Raw genomic sequence first — 22,150 nt, 5'->3', positions numbered from 1 at the left:
GCTTGATGCCTCTTGATAAGAAAACGAATCAAACCGGTTGCTAGCCAACTGACTGATGCCAAGATGCTGCTTGATTTTGGCTGATTGCCGTCTGGCTAAAACAAACGGCCAGCTGTCGGCAATCGGGAACCGATCGTCGCGGAGAACACAACGCTCGTGGAGAATGACGGCCAAGATGAAGCTGCGGTCCCAGCTGCATCTGCTCACTGGTTTCATGGCTGGATTCGTGCTGGCCTTCGTGCTCCTCCTCTACGTCTACGATGTCAGCAGGGTGACGCCCTGCTGGAGCAGCACCTCCACCATGACCACGGCCACAACGGCCAGGATTGAGGATGGTCCACCACCGCGCATTCTGTGCATGGTGCTCACCTGTCCGGAGAACGTGCAGAGCCTGGCCAGAAGTGTCTACGAGACCTGGGGCCAGCGCTGCAGCCGCCTGATCTTCGCCAGCAGCGAGGACTACGAGCCACTGGGCGTGGTCGGTGTGGTGGAGCCAACTGGCGGTGGCTACGAGGATCTGTGGAATAAAACGCGCGAGGGATTCCGACACGTTTGGGAGCACTACGCTGGCGACTACGATTGGTTCCTCAAGGCAGATGACGATACGTGAGTTAAGCTGGCGGATATCGTTTTGGATACATCTTTACTTTCGAGTCTGTCCACAGGTACGTGGTCATGGAGAATCTGCAGCACCTGCTCCGTGGCTTCGATCCGAATACGCCCGTCTTCTTTGGCTACAAGATGTCGCGATACAATGTGGTGAGTAATTCTACATAATTAGCATTAACTTCCGGCTCTGGCTCGTAATTAATCGATTATAGCTTCGCTGCACAGGGAAAAATTGCTTAAACTTCTTTTGAGTATGATTTTGCTCGTGATTTATTTAATAAGTGATCCAGTTGATCGCTGGCATTAGCTTCTAATTAACTGCTCACCTTTTCATGTTTTTGTCGCCCGCTTCTTGGGCTAATTTGAAATTCTAATTTTTGATTTTCAGTTTCGCTTTTTCGAAGCTGTTAAAATTATTTCTTCCGATCGAAGTCAAAATGCTCCCGGCGAAAAGAGTTTCTTACGGTCAATAAATTTTAATTAGTCTATAATTATTCAGAGCGCGTGAGCATATCATAATCGTTTTCAACAGTTTTATAGCTGTATCGATTAATAATTATTTAGTAAGTTAATTAAATTAAACAAAAGGCGGTAATTAAAGCACTTTCAGCTTGGGCGGAGTGCTTTTACGATATTTGCCGAAGAAATGTGCTAATCACGAATAGAACTCTTTGTTGGAAGAACCGGTCCCCTATTGTGAGTGTAATTTTCAAATATCCAAAAGCGATTTATTGTGCATTGTCTGGCGGTAAACAAGCATTAAATCTATTATTGGTGGGATGATATCACTCAAAACAGTTAACATCTCTACTGGCCAAAAGCTTCTTGTCTTCTCTTGGCATTTTCCGTGCGCATAGATCAAGTGGAAGAAATTAAATTCGCATTAACCATTGGCCAGCCGAGCTGCACTCTGCGCAGACTAATGGCAATGACTCACCTGAGGTCATCGCGACTCACCTGTCACGCATCTTTCACAGCCGCGCCTTTTGGGCAGCAGGCGCGGATTTACCTCGCCACTTGGCATTTCCAAGAGTTGAGCAAGCTCTTGGTGAGCCGAAGTACATCTGGACATCTGGGCTGAATAAATAAGTAAAGACAACGAATGAGCTACGCCGGCCCACTGACTAGAGAGACAAAGATGTTAAAATGTTTTCTTTGTTTCAGCTTCTGCATTTTGAATAGAGTTTATCTGACGGATTGATTATTCCTAATGCATCATAAATGTTTAATGATTTGTGATTGATTACAGTGATTATTTCGCACGACTCTGCTTATCATTGTGTTTTATTTATGTTTTGAATAGCCTTTGGATACTAAATCAATTAACATATTTTTATGCTCCCATGAATTATGCATCCACTACAACGTTTTTTTGTTTTTAAGATTTTATAGACATGGTTTTGGAGTTATAATTGCACAGTTTCGGGGTATATCCGACACATAATCCGACATAATCCCAAGTCAAATGTGACAATTGAATTCAATACTTCACTTCCATTAATTTGAGAGCTTTGCTCGTTTGTGAGTTTGATTCGTGTTTTGACACATCATTCCCAGCAACCTTCAAGACGGGATTAAATTCATCTTGAGTTCGTTGGTGGGTATGCTTAAAACCTCATGTTGTTACTAAAGTTTGGAAAAACATGGTCTTTCGGGCCTTTGAAGTAAAATATTCATAGTTTAGCATAAACGTTTATAACGATATGGGAACGGGTTTTGGAAATTTACCACTGGGCGGGTACCATTTCAAAATGACAATTTGCGATAATAGAGTATTTTGCTATTCTCTAGAGTTATATGTCTGGCGGAGCTTCGTATATTCTGAGTCGTGAGGCCCTACATCGATTTGCAACACAAGCCTATGAATCTGAGGTGATTTGTCCGCAGCCAAAAAAGATGGGCATCGAGGACTTTTACATGGGAATTTGTATGCAGAATGTGGGCGTCCACTTTGTCGACTCCACACACGCTTTGGATGGAGACACGAAGCCGAAGTTTATGCCCCTGGATCTGGAGAACTATATGTCGGATGCGAATTACACAATTCCGGAGTGGCTGCGCCTCATGAGTCTATCTCGAGTTGAAACGGTGAGTCCTAAGATGATATACAAACATGCGAAAATAATAACTATTTTATTTTAGGGCTTGGCCTGCTGTTCCAACTACTCTGTGGCCTTTCATTATGCCAGTCGAGAACGGATGTTCCTCTACGAGTTTCTAATCTATCATCTGAAAGTATTTGATCCTAACCAGATTTCAGAACGCGGACACAGAAGTCGATTAACTTTATCTGATTTAACGAGAAGATTTCCACTGGAAGATAACTCCAATATAAAAGACTTGCTGCAAATGTCCGAGAAACCTGATAATTTTTAGTTGCCTATTTGTTTTTTGGCTTAAGTTATAACGATTGTGATATGAACTAATGAATATATTTATGATATTTTTGTTAACCTATGATGTTAGTTTATATTGAGGTTAATAAATTTTTTGCGGACTTAGGGCGAGGATACAAGTAAAGTGGCCCATGCCAAAGATTGAAAAAGCAAAAAAATCTCTTGCCTACTTTTAGGCATTTTGAAGAATGCCTGTGCGATAAAAAATGGCCACACGAAAATATCCGCCGTGTCAAAACCATAATTTTTTACGTGAGCTAATATCTAATTAAAAAATAGTGACTATGAACACATATTCATTCAATTTGGATATTTTTTATGATTTAATCTATAAAATACATTTTAGTTTTTACTTTTCTAATTACAGAAACTAATTATTTTCTTCATAAAATTTAGTGATCATAAAACGACATGAATTTCTGTATACTCTACCTTAGCACTTATAATAAAATAATCTTAAGTTTGCATTTAAATAGCTGAAAGTTGGGCCTCTTTTATTTTTTCGTTATTTATTGCAAATAAGTGTGTACCAAGTTCAACAGAGTACATTTCACCTGCGTTTGATTAAAGATTCCGCAATTGGTATTAAGCGGATGGCACATGGTCCGTAATATATTTTTAAAATTTATTGCATTGACCTTGCGGGTATTGACTGCGGTATTTAACTAACACCTGCCAGCTAAACGTGGCAGCTAAATTGGCAGCAGCGGAGGTATTGGGCCTGGAAAATAAGGCCAAAACCCGGCAAGTAGCACATGGAAATCCTTCAATGGGGCCATTCTTGCATGAAGGGCTGACCGACTGAACTGCACTCGTCTAGGCTGAGTTTTCATTACCAAAGTCAATGCCCCAGTCTCACCTTAAAGCCGCCGCCTCACCTGCTTCACTTCACCTGCCAACGAACACACATGAACTACATATGTATGTATCTATGTGCTGTGCTGTTGCGAAGCCAAAGTTAATTAAATCCAAAATCACGTACGCATGCGCGGTGTGTGTCAGTTGGCATTTCCACTCGGAATGCCTTCGGAGCAGATAGAGATGTACTTTTTAGAAGCCGGCTGCGAGACTACTTATGGTAAAATTGCATTAGAAACATCATTGATGGGATGCGCCCCGAGCATGGCTCGTTAAGTACGAGATGCAAGTGAAAGGGAACTTGTTTCGTCGCGATCTTCTAGCAACATTGTGTGATTGGGTTTATAGTTAGACATGAGCTCAGTGTGTTAATGGGTTAACGCAAGTAATTGAACATAAATGCGAAAAACGCTATTGAGGAAGCGAATACGATTGCGATTGTGCAAACAGGGCGCTTAACTTCGAGTGCTGGGAGTGGGCCACAAGTGCACCTTGGTATCACACTTCAGTGCAGTGCCATGGATATGGGGATATGGGATGGGTTCTGGCTTGGAGTCAGCTCTGCGAACCCACTTCGAGCTTAATCGTTTGATACACTTATTCAAAGTGACTGTGGGAATGTTGAATGGGTTCTTAGCTCGTATTATGTTGCATATTTATAATCTCGATTGCTTGTAATACTACTTGCCACGAATAAAACCATTTCAATGGCAAAAACTAGCACAAGCCCTTAGCAAGCAAATGGCTTGATAATCCAGCTTAGTGTCTGACTCAAAGAATCCAATTAGCGGAAAATGATTTAATTCATGAGACCTATCAACTCCGCACTGCAACTATTTGCTAACAAGCTAGGCTAACACGGCTACCATTTGCAGCTACCTACTGGTGACTAGTGACTAGTTAACTCAGTTTACTTATTTGCCCAAGCAGCACACAATGTATCAGCACTCGAAAACGACCGTCACACGGTGCGTATGCTTAATGCGTTTGGCTTAACTTTGACTTGCTATTGCCGCGAATCCGAGTTTTCAGAGTGTTTCAATGGCGAGTGTTCCATTTTGTGGGCCAACACCAGCTTCGAAGCTTTTTTGTTGTTGCTCTGGTTATTGTCACCTGTCCGAATATTATTATTATTATTATTACTTTTTTTGTTTGGCCGCCTTGTGCGTTGGCCTGACCTTCGATCTCATTCGCTCTCGATTTGCAAGCCATTAAAATTGATATTTTTCGTAGCTGAAATTGAAATGGTATCGAAACCCAAATCCGAGCTGTAAGAAATCAATTACTTTGCTATGCGTAGCCGTGCCATACTCATTGATATATATATATATATTTTTTTTGGGTTGCTTTGGTTTTTTATGCCGTGAAAGTTGTTAAACCATTTAACATCACTGTTGTTGTTGCTTTGATTTTGATTTTGCTGAGCAAGATAAATTAATTATTAATGTGGTTCGAATATTTGCAGGCCATTTCACATAAACACAGAAATTATTGCTCGTTTTTTACCCTTCACTTTTGGTGGCCAAGACACATAGCCCAGGAATGCGATATCATTGTTGCTGTCTTCCAATTTTTATTTTTTTGATTGTGAGTTCTGTGTGCGTAAATTGTTGTGGAGCTGATCGAGAGCTTGTTTAGAACTCGTAATTGCTGTTGAGGCCGAGAGTGTTTTGGGCTTGGTAGTACCATTAAGGCCTCGAGTGGATGCTCGAAACTTCGAGTCTGGACTCGGGACTGGACTATTTTTGGCACCACTATTCCAGGCTACAAACAGATTACACTAAACTGGGATTAAACACCGAAATAATTTGAGTGGTAATTACATTTAATTGCATTATCGCAGGCAGTTAAACAAAACTAATAAATATATAAATAGCAAAAAGAAGAATTCCTTGCTGCTAGTATGTGCCATGCTATGAGAGGATATCTGAAATTAAATACCAAGGAATCTACCAAAGCTGAAGAGTAGATCTTTTTGAAAATAAATTTTATGCTGCGCATGGCTAGCTTTGTATTATTTTAGTACTTTTGGCGATTTAAGTAATCGCTATTATTTTAGTTTATTGCACATTACATGGTTGGTATTCAATTAGGAATCAATAAATAGCCCACAGCTGCAGATACCAATCGACTTAACTTAGTCAACTTCAAATTGCCGCTTGGAAGGCCTCATCGCTAAAAAATCATTTACAAGTTGCCTCATTGCACGCACAGATAAATCACAACACTCGACGACAATCGGCAGCACATAGAAATTAATTAATTTAATTACTTATCCAACTGAATTGCTTTGGAGTTTCGAGTTCTCGACCTATGCTTGTGTGTTACCAATGCATTTTTGCGATTTTTTTTAATGACAATCGAGCATGAAACGTTCGAATCATTTTTTGTTCTTCGGCGCAACTCATTCAAAGTGCACTTTAAAAGTTGGAAATGTGCATTTTTTTTTGATTTTTTGATTTTCCATGCGTGTTAAAAGTAAGCGTCGATCGTTCTCTTGCATTAATAAATATTTATAGATGCGCCCGTTCTGCTAAATACCTGGCTGCACTTGTTAAGCCCGGCTCGAATTGAAGATAAATAAGAATCTTAATTGATTTTAATGTGCACAGCTGCATTTGACGACTTCTGACTATTGACTGACATCCGAACAAAGATCGAAGAGGCTAGTATGGGGCCATGGAGGTAAGTGAGCTGTCTAGAATACTTGGCATAAAATATTGTCTCTGGACAATGGTTAAATGTTTCAGACCTCAATTATTGAATGATTGAGTATCTGGGAAACTTGAATGTTGCCCTATGTTTTTGCAATTTAAAGTAACCAGAATAATTAGGCACGTATGTGTATGTATGTTTAAAGCAAAAATTCAATACATATTGTATAACTTCAAGTTGGGCATGTTATTCAACATCCCATCGAATATATTGTAGTAACGAATAGAAACATTAGGCTTGAAGAAACTCCAGTTCAACCCAGTATATGAAGCCATCGTATTAGTTGGATGGCACTCCGATTAGTATGTAAATTCAGTGTACTCAAAATGAGTTGGTTAATTCCGGGCGATCCAAGAACCCACCGCTGACATCTCCATCGCTCATGGGGCAAACAGGAACTCTTCTCGCGCATGGGTGCCGGTTTTTACCACTCCATTAACCGCAAGAGCGGCCAGCCGATTGAGGATGGACTCTCTCTCGCCTAATCACCGCTCCACCTCCACCCGGTTGCACTGCATCCGCCAGGATGGGAAATTCCCGCTAGGCGGCGAGAGAAAGGGCGAGAGACACGGCAATGATTAATTCGACACGTCGTCATGTCGAATATGACGGAACCCATTTGGAGGCGGACATGGCCTGGGATCCAGTCCCAACACCCAGATCCCGAGAGCCGAGGCTAAATGGAGCAGCGGTTTGGGAGCCCCAAAGAGCGGGAGCGAGGCCACACTGAGAAAAATTAAGTAGTTCATTTTGTTTTAGGTTTTTTGTATAATAATTTTGAAATTATTAAATGATTTAAATTATGCAGCTCTGAAAATAAGAAATAACGTATGAACTAATCTGGACTTATTGGAATGGTTTAAAGTTGATTAACTGCCTGCGGAATCGAACCCGGACCTTAAACTTAAACTGAGACTGATGAATAATAATAAATAAGAATTTGTATAGAATTTTTTAAATTTGTTTTCACAATACTTTCACTCCGGCGGAATCCGCTACGCAACTTAAACAGCCTAATTTCCGGATTTATATTATGTGTGGTCCATATTTCGTTTTCAGTGCATAACCGGTTCCATTGCGGACCGATTCGAGCTCCAACACGGATGGTCCCCGCACAGCTGGGCTCAGTTTCGAACGAACTCTTGGCCGCTGCGGACGTGTGTGTTGGAGCCCTCGATTGCGAGGCGGATTCGAATCGTGTGTGCTGTTCAGTGTGTGTGGTGTGGTGTGGAGTGGTGTAGTTTGCTGGTGAGCTGACGAGAGTGAATGTGAAACGGTGGAGCGCCGAAGCGCTGAAACGTGTCGCGCATGCGCCGTCTTCTTCACCGTTATCGTGGCTCTGTGTGCGGCTCTTTGTGGCTGTCGCCAGGCGAAATTGCTCAAATTGTTTGGAAAATAGTGCAAAAACGCGATAAACATTGAACACCCACATGCGGAGATGATTGGATTGGATATACTTTGTGGATAGTTTTTTTTTCGGCTGCTACCCATCTCTTTTGCTCGCCCAACAGGCGAACGATTCACCGATTCACCCTCTCTCTCATCTGTGTGTGAGTGTGTGTGTGTGTGTGTGGTGGTGCGTTTGTATTTGTTTTCTTCTTATTTTCGGGTCCCCTTTTTGGAGTTCCGAGTCTTCTTTGTCCGTTGCTTCGTCGCCGTCTTGGCTTTGCTTACGTTTTCGTTCATGAATTTAAATTATTTTCGTGTTTAATTTTTTTTGCTGATTTGCTGCTGCTTCTTCTTGCACACAGCCTCCCATGCAACAAAAGCTGGGTTTTGCGCAATTTTAGCAACTGCAAAAACATTGAAGACCATCTATCCATCCATCCATCCACAAGACTAGGGCTACACAACTAGCGGACAAGGGCGAGACTCTAAAAACCAGCGAAACATAAACCTCTAGTTACATAAATTCCAGAAAAATAACGAGAATTATAAGTGTGATAAATATATGTTCCAAATGTAGATACGTTTTTTTATTGGCACTCAATCGAAATGCATTATCTTCGCATTGCCTAAGTTTGCCTTCGAAACAATAACAATTTTTTGCTATTTTAGTGATATTTTCAAATTGGCTAATTCTGGTTTTCGGTTTGCACCTTAGAAGCTGGTTGATCCATAGGAATTTCGGATTTATTTCATCTTGGCTTGAACTGCGGACAACAATTTCTGAAATTAGCCACAGAAATGTTTATTAATTAATGCGAAATGGCCGGGGGCGATGGCTAATGTTCGGAAAGCTAAAAGTTGTGGCTTCCACCTTTTGCCGCAATATAAGTTTTCGTATTATACCGTAATTTCCAAGTGATTATGGCCGTTCAGTCTTCCACGCTTTCTGGACTTTCTCTCTCGCTCACTCTTTGGATCTCTTTTATATATATATATGGAGATGTATATATGTATTTCGGCCAGCGGATCGCCCACAATTTTAGCCGAGCACTTGTATTTGGCTTTTACCGCACAAAAAGTTTTCTCTGCGCGTCCATTTAATAATAGTTTCCAAACAAACTCCAAATTGCATTGGGCGGAAAAAAAGTTAATGTTAAAATGGCAGAAGGGAGAGGGGGTGGGATTGGGGGTGGGCCTTATGACTTTGTTAGCTCTAGCACTCTACAGTTGTTGTAATGTTAATTGTTTGCAGTTGTGCAATGGCATTTTATATGCCTTTTTGCCTTGCCTGGCACATATGCACATACATACATACATACATACATACATATGTAATGTACACACGTACTTCTATGCTTTGTATCTTCAGTTTTCGGCTTCTTACCGACCATTGTCGATTATGACTAATGGAATCTGGTCGTCGTTTGTCGGCTGCGGTTTGTGTAAGGCCGCAGAAGGTCAATTGCTCTGTGGGTAATTCCATTTGGGTCCGCCTCTTCGCCCTTTATTTGCTTTGCCATTTATTTGGCCATTCAGCAGACTGCATTCGATAAATGCGATTTAATTCGTTCGCCTCACTCTGTGCAATCAATTTAATTGCTCTGCATTAACGAACCATTTCGCTATTTACTTTTGGACCGCTGCGGTCAAGTCGATCTCGAGTTTTATAATTTGACTAAAAAATGCGGCTTAAAAGGGAATCAATAAGCTATAAAATAGGCTAGTCGTAAACCAATTGGCTAGTTCTGGTATTTTTCAGAAATTTTTGCCAAAATTCAAGAGCACATAGCAAGTGACTATGGCTGAAAAATTTCATAATAGATAACTTCATTAGGTTTATGGTAATTTAGTCGATCGTCAACATTTTAAACGAGAATTGGAGTGAGTCGGTGTACGAAAAAAATCTGCAAACAAAGTGTGCGAATCTCCGCATGAATCATAGAGTTAAGAAAATCACGTCTCAAAGAAATCGATTGTTTTACTTCGCAGTGCATAATTGGAAAACCATGGAATCTCAGCTGTGTAGAATTTAAAGTGTGAACCAAATGTGATGAAACTCGAAATAATGCAAAATTAAGCCCATGCCCTCGAAGTCAATCCCAAACTCAAGTGTTAGTCTACCTAATTAGTTTAACAATACAAACGACCGAATTTCGTGCACCAAAATAGCGAACAACGAATAGCATACGAAATAGAAGACATTGTTTGCAATCAATATGAGTGTTCCAAGTGCGCCCCATCAGAGGGCAGAAAGCAAAAATCGAGTGCCGCGTCCGGGCCAAAAAAACCGCAAGCTCCCCAAGCTCCGGCTCCACTGGCCGGGGGCAACCTACGGAGGAGCCCTGCTGCTTCTACTGATTAGTTACGGTCTGGAGCTGGGCTCCGTGCATTGTTATGGTGAGTACCACTTCCCGATATCGTATGGTTATTCAATTCAATTAGGTCCATTTGCATAGACATGGATCGTGCCGTTGGCAAGCTTTGTTTAGCCTGGGAATGGACAGATATGCACAGATCATCAGTTTTATCACCCCAGTTCGAAATGTGAAATATATTGACTTTACAGCACATAATTGGGCTTAGTTTCAAAGTACAATTGGCCAGATGTACTCGATGACTCGAACTCATGACTTAAATGCAACTGCTGCATAGCGATTTATGTGCTGTTAGCGAAATAACGACTCAAAGGCAAATAAACCCATCATTTTTGAACTCCGTAAATACTACCTGGTCCACATTGACGTCATCCCATAGACGCCTTGCATCCGAATCGCCAGACGTGCCAAGATCTCGTGGCTTTAAAATGACCGATTAGATCCCGCCACAAGCAATTTATTATGCATAAAAACAGTGTATGTATGTATTATACGCACACTGTGAGAAAATGTTCTCGGGTTTCCTAACTCAAGTTAATAGTATCTGAGTGCCAGAAATTGGTCTCACATATATTATACTTCATTATTGTTGCACTTGGTACTTAAAACATCATATCGTATTCTCGCCAGAGGAGTTCAGATGTTCAGCTGCATTTTTGAGCTATAAATCCGCTCAGTATATTCTATAGATTCCACGATGTCTGACGATACTGGTCACGTCCCACCTGTGGATATGCAGTGGCTAGGGGGCGTGGCACGACACTCGATGCGAGTCAAATGTCAACGCACGATCAACTGGCTTCCTCTCGATTTTGCATTTGTATCTCATTTCTCACCCCGACTTACATTGTTTTGCTGGCTCTGCTATTTCGCTTATGCATTGATTTACGATCGGCCAATCGATTTTGTATTTTTGTTTTGAAATATTTTAGCGTAATAAAATTACTGCAAAACAAACGTGAAATGTATCCCATTGTGCTGGCCAGCCACGCCCCCCGTCGTGCGCCCTCTTCCTGATCGAAAGATTGACGGCTTTCGGATCTCGGATTTTGGATCTCCGATCGCAGCAGGTGGCTTTGGGGAAGTCGGTCGATTAATTCGACCCGCCAAATAATTTGTTTCATTTTGTTTCCTTCCATCAAATTTATTAGCATTCGCGAGAGCCTATTGTTGCCACAGTTTCGATTGATTATTTTGAATTCGCTATATCGAATTAACAAAAATGGTATCTTTGCACAATAAAAAGTGCTGATAAAGAGACTTTTCATACAAAAAAAAACCCTTAATCTAATTCATGGAATTTAGATTTGAGTTTATACTTTGTTAACTAAAATGCTTACAATGTAGTTTCCCGTGTCGCACCAAAATCACCTTGCCCATTTTAGCACACTTCAAGAACTTGTTCTTCAGAATCAAAACCATCAATTAAGTTGTGAATAAATCCCCCATTTATTAAAGTCTCTCATTTGGTATTGATCATCATTTGGACTTTTGAATTGAGTGCTTATTCATACATATTAGAAAAAATGTCCAATACTAGAGTTCTTAATTAGGCAAATGGTATTTTGATTAACGAAAAAGCTAGTCAACCAACTGAATCATTAACATCGTGTAAACTGAACTGATCGTATATGTTAGGCAAGTGTTTCAATAGAACTTCGATTTGGGAATGACTGCATTCTTTGCGAATCGCAACTCTTAATTAAGCCGCTGGAGATAAAATAAATTCTTTGGCATTCATTAGTACTGTTGTTAAGCGGGGCGAGAACTCGCACGGGAATGTAAAATTAAATTAAGTCATGTGCGCATTTTTATATGCCATTCAATTTGGCAACCAATTAACAGCTAACAAATAGATGTCACTGTCTACATTCATTATTTATTTTAATCGCCATAACAAGTCATAGTTTTGAGCAACTTGTTTGAAACCGAAAGCGAAAGTTATCAGATTTTGGACTCTGTTCGCCAATTGAACATCTAAGAACAAAGTCTTGATAATAAACGTTTTTTCCATTTCCATAATAGTACTTTAGAAATCATGAGCCATAGAAATAGTATTCAAGTAGGCGTTTTAACTGACTGAAAAGTATAAGCTAAAATAACTAATGAAGAGAAAGCGAGTTGCTAGTCGTTTGTTCAACATTTTCCTTTTGGCGGTTCTGTGCTATCTAATATTGACTTCCCTTTCTGATCGGAATAAAACGATTAGTATACGCGAAGTGCCCCAGATCTACATCAATGAGGAAGATGAACTCTTTGTCAACACCACGGGATGTCGAATAAGTGCGACGAAACCACTTTCGCTTTACGCCCTGTCCTTCATGGAGCCCATTGAACCCGTTTTATGTAGAATGGAGCAGCTGATGGTCGCCGAGACAATTGGAGACAGGAATTACTTGGTGCGTAACATATCGCGGCATGGGATTCTCTCCTGGAGGCAAGTCTCCTGCATTTATCGGGAATTTGTGAGGGTCGATGACGCACACAACAAGTACATATCCTTGAAGTTTTTCAAGCTTACCGATCGAACGAGATACCTTGAGGTGGGTACTGGTCTGCAACATATTCGCACTTGGTGCTGGGTAGACTTTGGCAGGATCATATTCCACGACGTTATGTACTTCCTGCCACCACTGCCTCAGGCTACGAACAGATCAACAGAACATCAGAAGAGAAAGCTGTCCGTGATGATCCTGGGAGTAGATTCTATCTCGCACATGCATTACATGCGTTACTTTCACCGCGTGGCCGACTTCATCGAGCACCTGCCCCACACCGAATTCTGGGGCTATAATCGCGTCGCCTTGAACACCTATCCCAACTTGATCCCTCTGGTAAGCGGACTTAGTGTTTCGGAGATGGAGGCGTCTTGCTACCATGACGAATTGAACTTTGACAAATGTAACTTCTTGTGGAATGAATTCAAGAGGGCGGGATACAGCACCATCTTTGCAGAGGACACGGATACCGCTGGGCTGTTTATCTACAGAAAGAGGGGCTTTCAGAAGCAGCCCACCGATATTTACATGCGACCTCTGATGACTGAGATTGAATCTCATTCGCTCTACCGCACCACATTCGATTTAAAGTGCACGGGTCATCGTCTCTATGGAGAGTTTTACTATGATTTCGTCTCCAAGCTGATTCCGCACATGGAACGTCAGTTATTTTTCTCATTTTTGTGGAATATGCATGGCATACACGACGTCTTTCCATATGCCAAGTTTGTGGATAAGGATTACCTGAGTATTTTGACAAGGTTACACGAAAAGGGAGTGATGGAGAACACATTGATACTGTTTATGGGTGATCACGGCCTGAGATTTGATAAATTCGCCCGAACTGCTCCGGGACAACATGAAATGTCGCAGCCACTCTTGATCGCCATTTATCCCGAATGGCTGAAAAGGAGATTTCCGCTCGCCATGTCGAATTTTGAACGAAACGCCAGAAGTCTCATTACCACATTCGATCTGCACGAAACCCTCAAAGATGTGATCCATCTTGATCGGCTGACCGATGCCAATGTGAGGAATAGAACGCTTTATTTGACGAACGAGCGCGGAATCAGTCTGTTTTTACCCATTCCTCAGAATCGAAATTGTAAAACCGCTGAGATAAAGCAACACTATTGCCTCTGCAACGAACTTAAATCGGTATCCACCCACGAAAGTGCCATTCAAGAGGCTGCCAGTTTCGCAGTGGACAGGATCAACGAGCTCATCAAGCCATATCCTCAGTGTAGAGTTCTAAGCCTACAATCGGTTCGCACTGCCTACCGCGCCAAAAGTAGTACCTACCGAGGAAACTACAGGGTGTCCCAGGTTATGGTCCGCTTGAAAACGACGCCCGGCGATGGAAACTTCGATGCCACCGTTCTCATAACAATGCTTAATGGCGAAAAGACGGATATGAAGCTGGGAGGTCCTGTGACCAGGACAGACAGATACGCCCATCAGGCGTACTGCGTTCAAAACTATCGCATTGAAATGTACTGCTATTGCTTATGATCGATCAATTATAAGTTGTAAAAAGAAATTGGATACATTTTTCTCAACAATGTTACTTTTGACAAAATAGATACTAGTTCTCAGCTTTAACTTTTGGTAGATTACTTATAGTATGGTACTCTGCATATATTTGCCAAAAACTAATTATGCAATGCCACGTGAAAAAAATCAGCGTCTTTTGTTTAAACGCCAAGCAAGAGTCACGAACAAAGCGAGATGAAAGTGAATTTTGCGACGTACCGGACTCGTATGAATCAAAAGACTTAGAAAACGAACGCGAAACAGCTGACGAAATTGAAGAGAGACTCACAGAAAGTACAATGCGACAATTGATGGCGCCGACAGAGTTGGGCACAAAAACCAGTAGTTTTTATATAGTATGTGAATATCTAGTTTTTTTTTTAGGGGAATCCGTGATGTCGTGCATGTTTTTACAAAAAGAAAAAAAGGAAAACAAATAACAGCAGCTTATGTGTTGAAGCTTTTTTAGCGTGCAGGTGTTGGTTAGTGATTCTTTTTTTTTTTGTTTTTTTTTTTACCAACATTCCGTTCGCCGCCAACGCATAGTGTTTGTGTACATATAGCTTTATTTATATATATGCATATATAGCTGATCGGAGTCAGCTGAGGCTTCCTCTCTCTCTGAGTCTCCTCAGCTGGCTACGTTTTTGGTTAACCGGATCTGATTCTGTTTGCCATCTCAGACCTGGAAATTAATGCTGTTTGTTGCCTTCACTGTTGCTAGCTAGCCATTCATCACTCACTCACTCACTCAGTGGCTCTCGAAAATGGTACGAAATATATTCATGAAGTGTAGCTGTAGCTGTAGCTGCCAACGTCATATATCTGCCATGGTTTGCTCAAGACGAAGGCGGCGAACCTACGAATCCGGCAAACAAACCATCTTTTTCTGTCCACATCGGAGTTATGGTCGGATTCAAAATGCCGAAATGTGATGCCGTAACAGAAGCTGTATTAAAAACAATAGAACAAATAAACTGGTTTAAATGTCTGCTGCGGGTATTTCATCTAAACACTTTTTAGAATGTTGGGCATGTTTTCTTTTTTGGGCTGCGGGCATTGGCTTGTTAATTTGAAAACTGGTTTCTCGTAAATCTTCCCCAGCCACCTCGCAATTGTTCGCAAATAAACCATAATTATAACGTTTAGCGTCAGAACAACTACGCCTTGCAGATTTTTATCACTTAAAGGTGTCTTCTGTTTAACAAATATTTATTTTACAACTTGTGTTCTTTTTTGTGTTCTGTGAATCATGCATAAAGTCGGCAATAAAAAGGTGGAATTATTAATTGCGCTTGGCAAAATAAAAAGGTGCGATTAATTGGGGTTTGTTTATTGTGTTTGCGGATTTGAATAGTATACTTTAATGATATCACTCAAGTGTGTAAACTATACCCTACTTAGACCCGAATTTATTCATGTAATGTCATTTCCCTAATTGCCGAACACCGGTAGGAATTCTTTACAAATGTCCGGGTGTGTCCGGGCGATTAGTCGAATTCGATTAAAATTCACGCGATATTGTGTTGTAATTAGTTTTTATGATGACAAGTCGAATGTAGATAATTTCTCAAAATTGCTCAGCAACTTGTTAGAACCATTAGATTGTTGAAATCTATGCAAATTGGCGCCATTCCGCATGTCCAGCCATTTGTGCCATTGGGTGCGATTCAATCTCCGCCATCTAAACCTCAAGTCAATCAATTTTCCAGTCAATTAAAAACCAAACTAAGTCAACCAAAAACAGTGTCCAATATCACAATCTACAATTTATCGGATCACTTAGACTTTGCTGAAAACCGGCTACTGTCCGCAGACAAGTTTATGCGTAAATTATTTATCTAATATGAAGTGAACATTTAAGGCATTCTCACATCTAAACTAGCTCAAATTAATGCGTCACTTACGCGCATAAAACCGAACTAAATTACGCAAATAAATGCAAAATTATTAGAAAAGTCGTAACACCTTGGCTTTTATTACTGACAACAGCGAATTGCAGTGAATAAGATATGTAGGTTAAGGTGTTGTTTCAATTTTGGAAGTACATATTATTACATAGCTGAACGATCTGTAATCCGCTTGAAAGTTAATTGCACTTGTTGGATAAAGTTAACAATTTAGATCCATGGCGGTGACCTCAGACATGGTTTAAATAGGTAACAAACGAAAACGACTGTTCTACGGTTCCCACACTCAAATAGATTAAATGTAATTGCTCTAAGGCAGTTAACTTTAATATGTGTCACCTGCGTTCCTATCTTTCAGAGAAAATGTATAGTCAGACCGAGAAACAGCGCTACGATGGCTGGTACAATAACCTGGCCCATCCCGACTGGGGATCCGTGGGTAAGTGGACAGACTGGAATTTCCGCCAGGCCGTTGACAACTTTCGAAAAAGGGTGAATTGAGCCGATTACGCCGGTAATTAGAATCAGTTAGTTGTGAGCTTGGCCTGGATTTGCATATCGATCGGATTGCAATTACCATATTGGCCAGGTGTGTGAAGGCTAACCCTTGCCCCTGCTCATTGTTTTCCAGATAGCCACCTGGTGCGCAAGGCGCCGCCCTCCTATTCGGATGGGGTTTACGCAATGGCAGGTGCCAACCGGCCCTCGACCCGCAGGCTCAGCCGGCTGTTTATGCGCGGAAAGGACGGCCTGGGGTCAAAGTTCAACCGGACTGCACTACTGGCCTTCTTCGGCCAGCTGGTGGCCAACGAGATAGTGATGGCCTCGGAGTCCGGCTGCCCCATCGAGATGCACCGCATCGAGATCGAGAAGTGTGACGAGATGTACGACCGGGAGTGCCGTGGCGACAAGTACATACCATTCCATCGGGCGGCCTACGATCGCGATACCGGGCAGAGCCCGAATGCGCCGAGGGAGCAGGTGGGTTACGGTACCATCGGATGGGTCTAACCGCCACTACTGAAATCATACTCCGCAGATAAATCAAATGACTGCTTGGATTGATGGCAGTTTCATTTACAGCACCTCCGAGGCCTGGCTCAACGCCATGCGCTCCTTCCACAATGGCACCCTGCTCACCGAGAAGGATGGGAAGCTTCCGGTGCGGAACACCATGCGGGTGCCGCTCTTCAACAATCCGGTGCCGAGTGTCATGAAGATGCTCAGTCCGGAGCGGCTGTTTCGTAAGTATTGTCAGTTAAAGTAGTAGTGCCATGTAAAATATCTCCATTTGTTTCCAGTTCTTGGTGATCCTCGAACCAATCAGAACCCGGCGATCCTCTCCTTCGCCATTCTCTTTCTGCGTTGGCACAACACCCTGGCCCAGCGAATCAAGCGGGTGCATCCGGATTGGAGCGATGAGGATATCTATCAGCGAGCACGCCACACGGTGATTGCCAGTCTTCAGAATGTGATAGTCTACGAGTACCTGCCCGCCTTCCTGGGCACCTCGTTGCCACCTTACGAGGGCTACAAGCAGGACATACATCCTGGCATTGGCCACATCTTCCAGGCGGCCGCCTTTCGGTTCGGCCACACGATGATTCCGCCGGGAATTTACAGGCGAGATGGTCAGTGCAACTTTAAGGAAACGCCCATGGGTTACCCGGCGGTCAGACTCTGCTCCACTTGGTGGGACTCCAGCGTGAGTTTCAGATTCTTTTAATAAGATATTATTTCTTAAAGACTCTATTTATCAGGGATTTTTTGCCGACACCAGCGTAGAGGAGGTACTAATGGGCTTGGCTTCGCAAATATCCGAACGTGAGGATCCGGTTCTCTGTTCAGATGTGCGGGACAAACTTTTCGGACCGATGGAATTCACACGCCGGGATCTGGGTGCTCTCAACATAATGCGGGGTCGGGACAATGGTCTGCCAGATTACAATACCGCGAGGGAGTCTTATGGACTGAAACGGCACAAGACCTGGACGGACATCAATCCTCCGTTGTTCGAAACGCAGCCGGAACTCTTGGAGTAAGTGCAACTCGGTTTAAACCATTTTATTTAATTTAATCACCAATCTTGTTCAGCATGCTGAAGGAGGCGTACGATAACAAGCTGGATGATGTGGATGTTTATGTGGGTGGTATGCTGGAATCCTACGGTCAACCGGGCGAGTTCTTCACGGCCGTAATCAAGGAGCAGTTCCAGCGACTACGAGATGCCGATAGATTTTGGTTCGAGAACGAGCGCAACGGCATATTTACTCCCGAGGAGATCGCTGAGCTACGCAAGATCACCCTGTGGGACATCATAGTGAACAGCACGGATGTGAAGGAGGAGGAGATCCAAAAGGATGTGTTCATGTGGCGCACTGGCGATCCCTGTCCGCAGCCAATGCAGCTGAATGCCACCGAACTGGAGCCGTGCACTTACTTGGAGGGCTACGACTACTTCTCCGGCTCGGAGCTGATGTTTATCTACGTTTGTGTCTTCCTTGGATTCGTGCCCATATTGTGTGCCGGAGCCGGTTACTGTGTGGTCAAGCTGCAGAACAGCAAGCGCCGTCGGCTGAAGATCCGTCAGGAGGCATTGAGGGCACCGCAGCACAAGGGATCCGTGGACAAGATGCTGGCCAGGGAGTGGCTGCACGCCAACCACAAGAGACTGGTCACGGTTAAATTCGGACCAGAGGCGGCCATCTACACGGTGGATAGGAAGGGCGAGAAGTTGCGCACCTTTAGTTTGAAGCACATCGACGTGGTCAGTGTGGAGGAGTCGGCCACGAACCACATCAAGAAGAAACCTTACATCCTGCTGCGCGTGCCCAGCGATCATGATCTGGTGCTCGAGCTGGAATCTTACGGAGCACGCAGGAAGTTTGTAAAGAAGCTGGAGGATTTCCTACTGCTCCACAAGAAGGAGATGACTTTGATGGAGGTCAACAGGGACATAATGTTGGCGCGGGCGGAGACACGGGAGCGGCGCCAAAAGCGACTGGAGTACTTCTTCCGTGAGGCTTACGCCCTGACCTTTGGCCTGAGACCCGGAGAACGACGAAGGCGTTCAGATGCCTCCAGTGATGGCGAGGTGATGACCGTGATGCGGACCAGTCTTTCCAAGGCGGAATTCGCCGCCGCTCTGGGCATGAAGCCCAACGACATGTTTGTGCGCAAGATGTTCAACATTGTGGACAAGGATCAGGATGGCAGGATTAGCTTCCAGGAGTTCCTGGAGACCGTAGTTCTTTTCTCCCGCGGCAAAACGGACGACAAGCTGCGCATAATCTTTGATATGTGTGATAATGATCGGAATGGCGTCATCGATAAGGGCGAACTGAGCGAGATGATGCGATCGCTGGTGGAGATTGCGAGGACCACGAGCCTGGGTGATGACCAGGTCACGGAACTGATCGATGGCATGTTTCAGGATGTGGGGCTGGAGCACAAGAACCATCTGACCTACCAGGACTTCAAACTGATGATGAAGGAGTACAAGGGTGACTTTGTGGCCATCGGACTGGACTGCAAGGGAGCCAAGCAGAACTTCCTGGACACCTCGACGAACGTGGCCCGGATGACTTCGTTCAACATCGAACCGATGCAGGACAAGCCGCGTCACTGGTTGCTGGCCAAATGGGATGCCTACATCACGTTCCTCGAGGAGAACCGGCAGAACATCTTCTATCTGTTCCTCTTCTACGTGGTCACCATAGTTCTGTTCGTTGAGCGCTTCATCCACTACTCGTTCATGGCGGAGCACACCGATCTGCGGCACATTATGGGCGTAGGCATTGCCATCACCAGGGGATCTGCCGCATCGCTGTCCTTCTGCTACTCCCTGCTGCTGCTGACCATGTCTCGGAATCTGATCACCAAGCTGAAGGAGTTCCCCATTCAACAGTACATTCCCCTGGACTCGCACATACAGTTCCACAAGATTGCCGCCTGCACGGCGCTCTTCTTTTCCGTGCTGCACACGGTGGGCCACATAGTGAACTTCTATCACGTGTCCACCCAATCGCACGAGAACCTGCGCTGCCTGACCCGCGAAGTGCACTTCGCCTCCGACTACAAGCCGGATATCACCTTCTGGCTCTTCCAGACGGTCACCGGCACCACAGGCGTCATGTTGTTCATCATCATGTGCATCATCTTCGTGTTCGCTCATCCTACGATCCGCAAGAAGGCCTACAACTTCTTCTGGAACATGCACACCCTGTACATCGGATTGTATCTTCTGAGTCTGATCCACGGATTGGCTCGACTGACTGGACCACCACGCTTCTGGATGTTCTTCCTGGGCCCCGGAATCGTGTACACGCTGGATAAGATCGTCTCGCTGCGCACCAAGTACATGGCGCTGGACGTGATCGACACAGATCTGCTGCCCTCCGACGTGATCAAGATCAAGTTCTATCGGCCACCGAATCTAAAATACCTTTCTGGCCAATGGGTGCGGTTGTCCTGTACCGCCTTCCGGCCGCACGAGATGCACAGCTTCACGCTGACCTCGGCGCCGCACGAGAACTTCCTCAGCTGCCACATCAAGGCCCAAGGTCCGTGGACGTGGAAGCTGCGCAATTACTTCGATCCCTGCAACTACAATCCGGAGGACCAGCCCAAGATCCGCATCGAGGGACCATTTGGTGGTGGCAACCAGGACTGGTACAAGTTCGAGGTGGCTGTGATGGTGGGCGGCGGCATCGGGGTCACTCCATACGCCTCCATTCTCAACGACCTGGTCTTTGGCACCAGTACCAATCGATACTCGGGCGTGGCCTGCAAGAAGGTGTACTTCCTGTGGATCTGCCCATCGCACAAGCACTTTGAGTGGTTCATCGACGTCCTGCGCGATGTGGAGAAGAAGGATGTGACCAATGTGCTGGAGATACACATATTCATCACGCAGTTCTTTCACAAGTTCGATCTGCGAACAACAATGCTGGTATGTGCCTACACACATTATAGTGATTGAACTTAAAGAATTATTCTGGCTTTCAGTACATCTGTGAGAACCACTTCCAGCGACTGTCGAAGACCTCGATATTCACGGGTCTCAAGGCGGTGAATCACTTTGGTCGCCCAGATATGTCCAGCTTCTTGAAGTTCGTGCAAAAGAAGCACTCATACGTGAGTACTTGGGCTTTTGCATTTCTCTAAAGAAACCCACCATTCATAACATTTGATTGCAGGTCTCCAAGATAGGAGTCTTCTCCTGCGGTCCTCGTCCGCTGACCAAGAGCGTGATGTCTGCCTGTGATGAAGTGAACAAGACGCGCAAGTTGCCCTATTTCATCCACCACTTCGAGAACTTTGGATAGGTGTGCTGCGTTGGATGTATTCAAATTTTTCACCTGCCACCTTCCCTGTCTTCCCCCTGCCTGTGTATCCCCCTCAACGAAAGCGAATTCTAACCGTAAGATTCATTCATTAGTTTTAGCGAATTCGGCTGCTCAAACATACAACTTAAATCTTCTTTAATCGTAGGCTAATCGTACAATCATAATTTAGTCAAGTTTTGCTAAGTGCGTTAAGAAAATGTATCCCATTGTAACAAAATCACTGCAATCATAGCAAGAACAACAAAAAGGCCTCTATATGTATATGTGTATTTATTGAAAATATGATTTGTTATCAGTTTTTGTAAACCGTTCACATTATTTATTAAAAATTTACAATTATCTTTATACATGAAAGGGAAACTGCGTTTGAAGGGTGGGTTAAGAACAATATTTCAAATTTCTTATAGATTGGCGCCATCAAGCAGTTGCAAGCAGTTGCGCTTTTAACACTAATAGTACTAGATTTTATTTACCACCCCATTTTGCCAATAAGTGCGCAGGACCATAAAATAACAGCTG

General features: G+C 43.6%; 3 protein-coding genes across 5 annotated transcripts; all 3 read left to right on the top strand.

Annotated features, from left to right (window-relative positions):
* The first annotated feature begins 118 nt into the window (after positions 1-118).
* On the top strand, positions 119-3,065 carry CG3119 (uncharacterized protein). Of its 2 annotated transcripts, NM_134873.3 has the most exons (4): positions 119-606; positions 666-759; positions 2,401-2,697; positions 2,752-3,065. In NM_134873.3, exons 1-4 carry the CDS (start codon positions 164-166, stop codon positions 2,983-2,985), a joined length of 1,068 nt encoding a protein of 355 aa, NP_608717.2. In that variant the 5' UTR covers positions 119-163; the 3' UTR covers positions 2,986-3,065. The 2 variants fall into 2 exon arrangements, with proteins under 2 accessions (NP_608717.2, NP_722845.1); NM_164504.2 differs by lacking the exons at positions 2,401-2,697; positions 2,752-3,065 and adding an exon at positions 1,774-1,873.
* A 4,638-nt stretch (positions 3,066-7,703) lies between these two features.
* On the top strand, positions 7,704-21,982 carry Duox (Dual oxidase). 2 transcript variants are annotated; one of them, NM_001273039.1, is made up of 10 exons: positions 7,704-7,775; positions 9,957-10,364; positions 16,642-16,722; positions 16,915-17,264; positions 17,323-17,527; positions 17,585-17,988; positions 18,044-18,321; positions 18,378-21,234; positions 21,291-21,419; positions 21,482-21,982. In NM_001273039.1, exons 2-10 carry the CDS (start codon positions 10,184-10,186, stop codon positions 21,608-21,610), a joined length of 4,614 nt encoding a protein of 1,537 aa, NP_001259968.1. In that variant the 5' UTR covers positions 7,704-7,775; positions 9,957-10,183; the 3' UTR covers positions 21,611-21,982. The 2 variants fall into 2 exon arrangements, with proteins under 2 accessions (NP_001259968.1, NP_608715.2); NM_134871.3 differs by having other exon boundaries at positions 7,704-7,826.
* CG3123 (uncharacterized protein) lies at positions 12,446-14,406 on the top strand. The gene has a single exon (NM_134872.2). It carries the CDS (start codon positions 12,448-12,450, stop codon positions 14,350-14,352), a length of 1,905 nt encoding a protein of 634 aa, NP_608716.1. The 5' UTR covers positions 12,446-12,447; the 3' UTR covers positions 14,353-14,406.
* Positions 21,983-22,150: the final 168 nt, after the last annotated feature.

The sequence above is a fragment of the Drosophila melanogaster genome, chromosome 2L (genome assembly GCF_000001215.4).
Source record: "Drosophila melanogaster chromosome 2L".
Taxonomy (NCBI): Eukaryota; Metazoa; Arthropoda; class Insecta; order Diptera; family Drosophilidae; genus Drosophila; species Drosophila melanogaster.
Note: the sequence above shows the minus strand (reverse complement) of the source record. Positions and strands in the feature narration are given on the sequence as shown.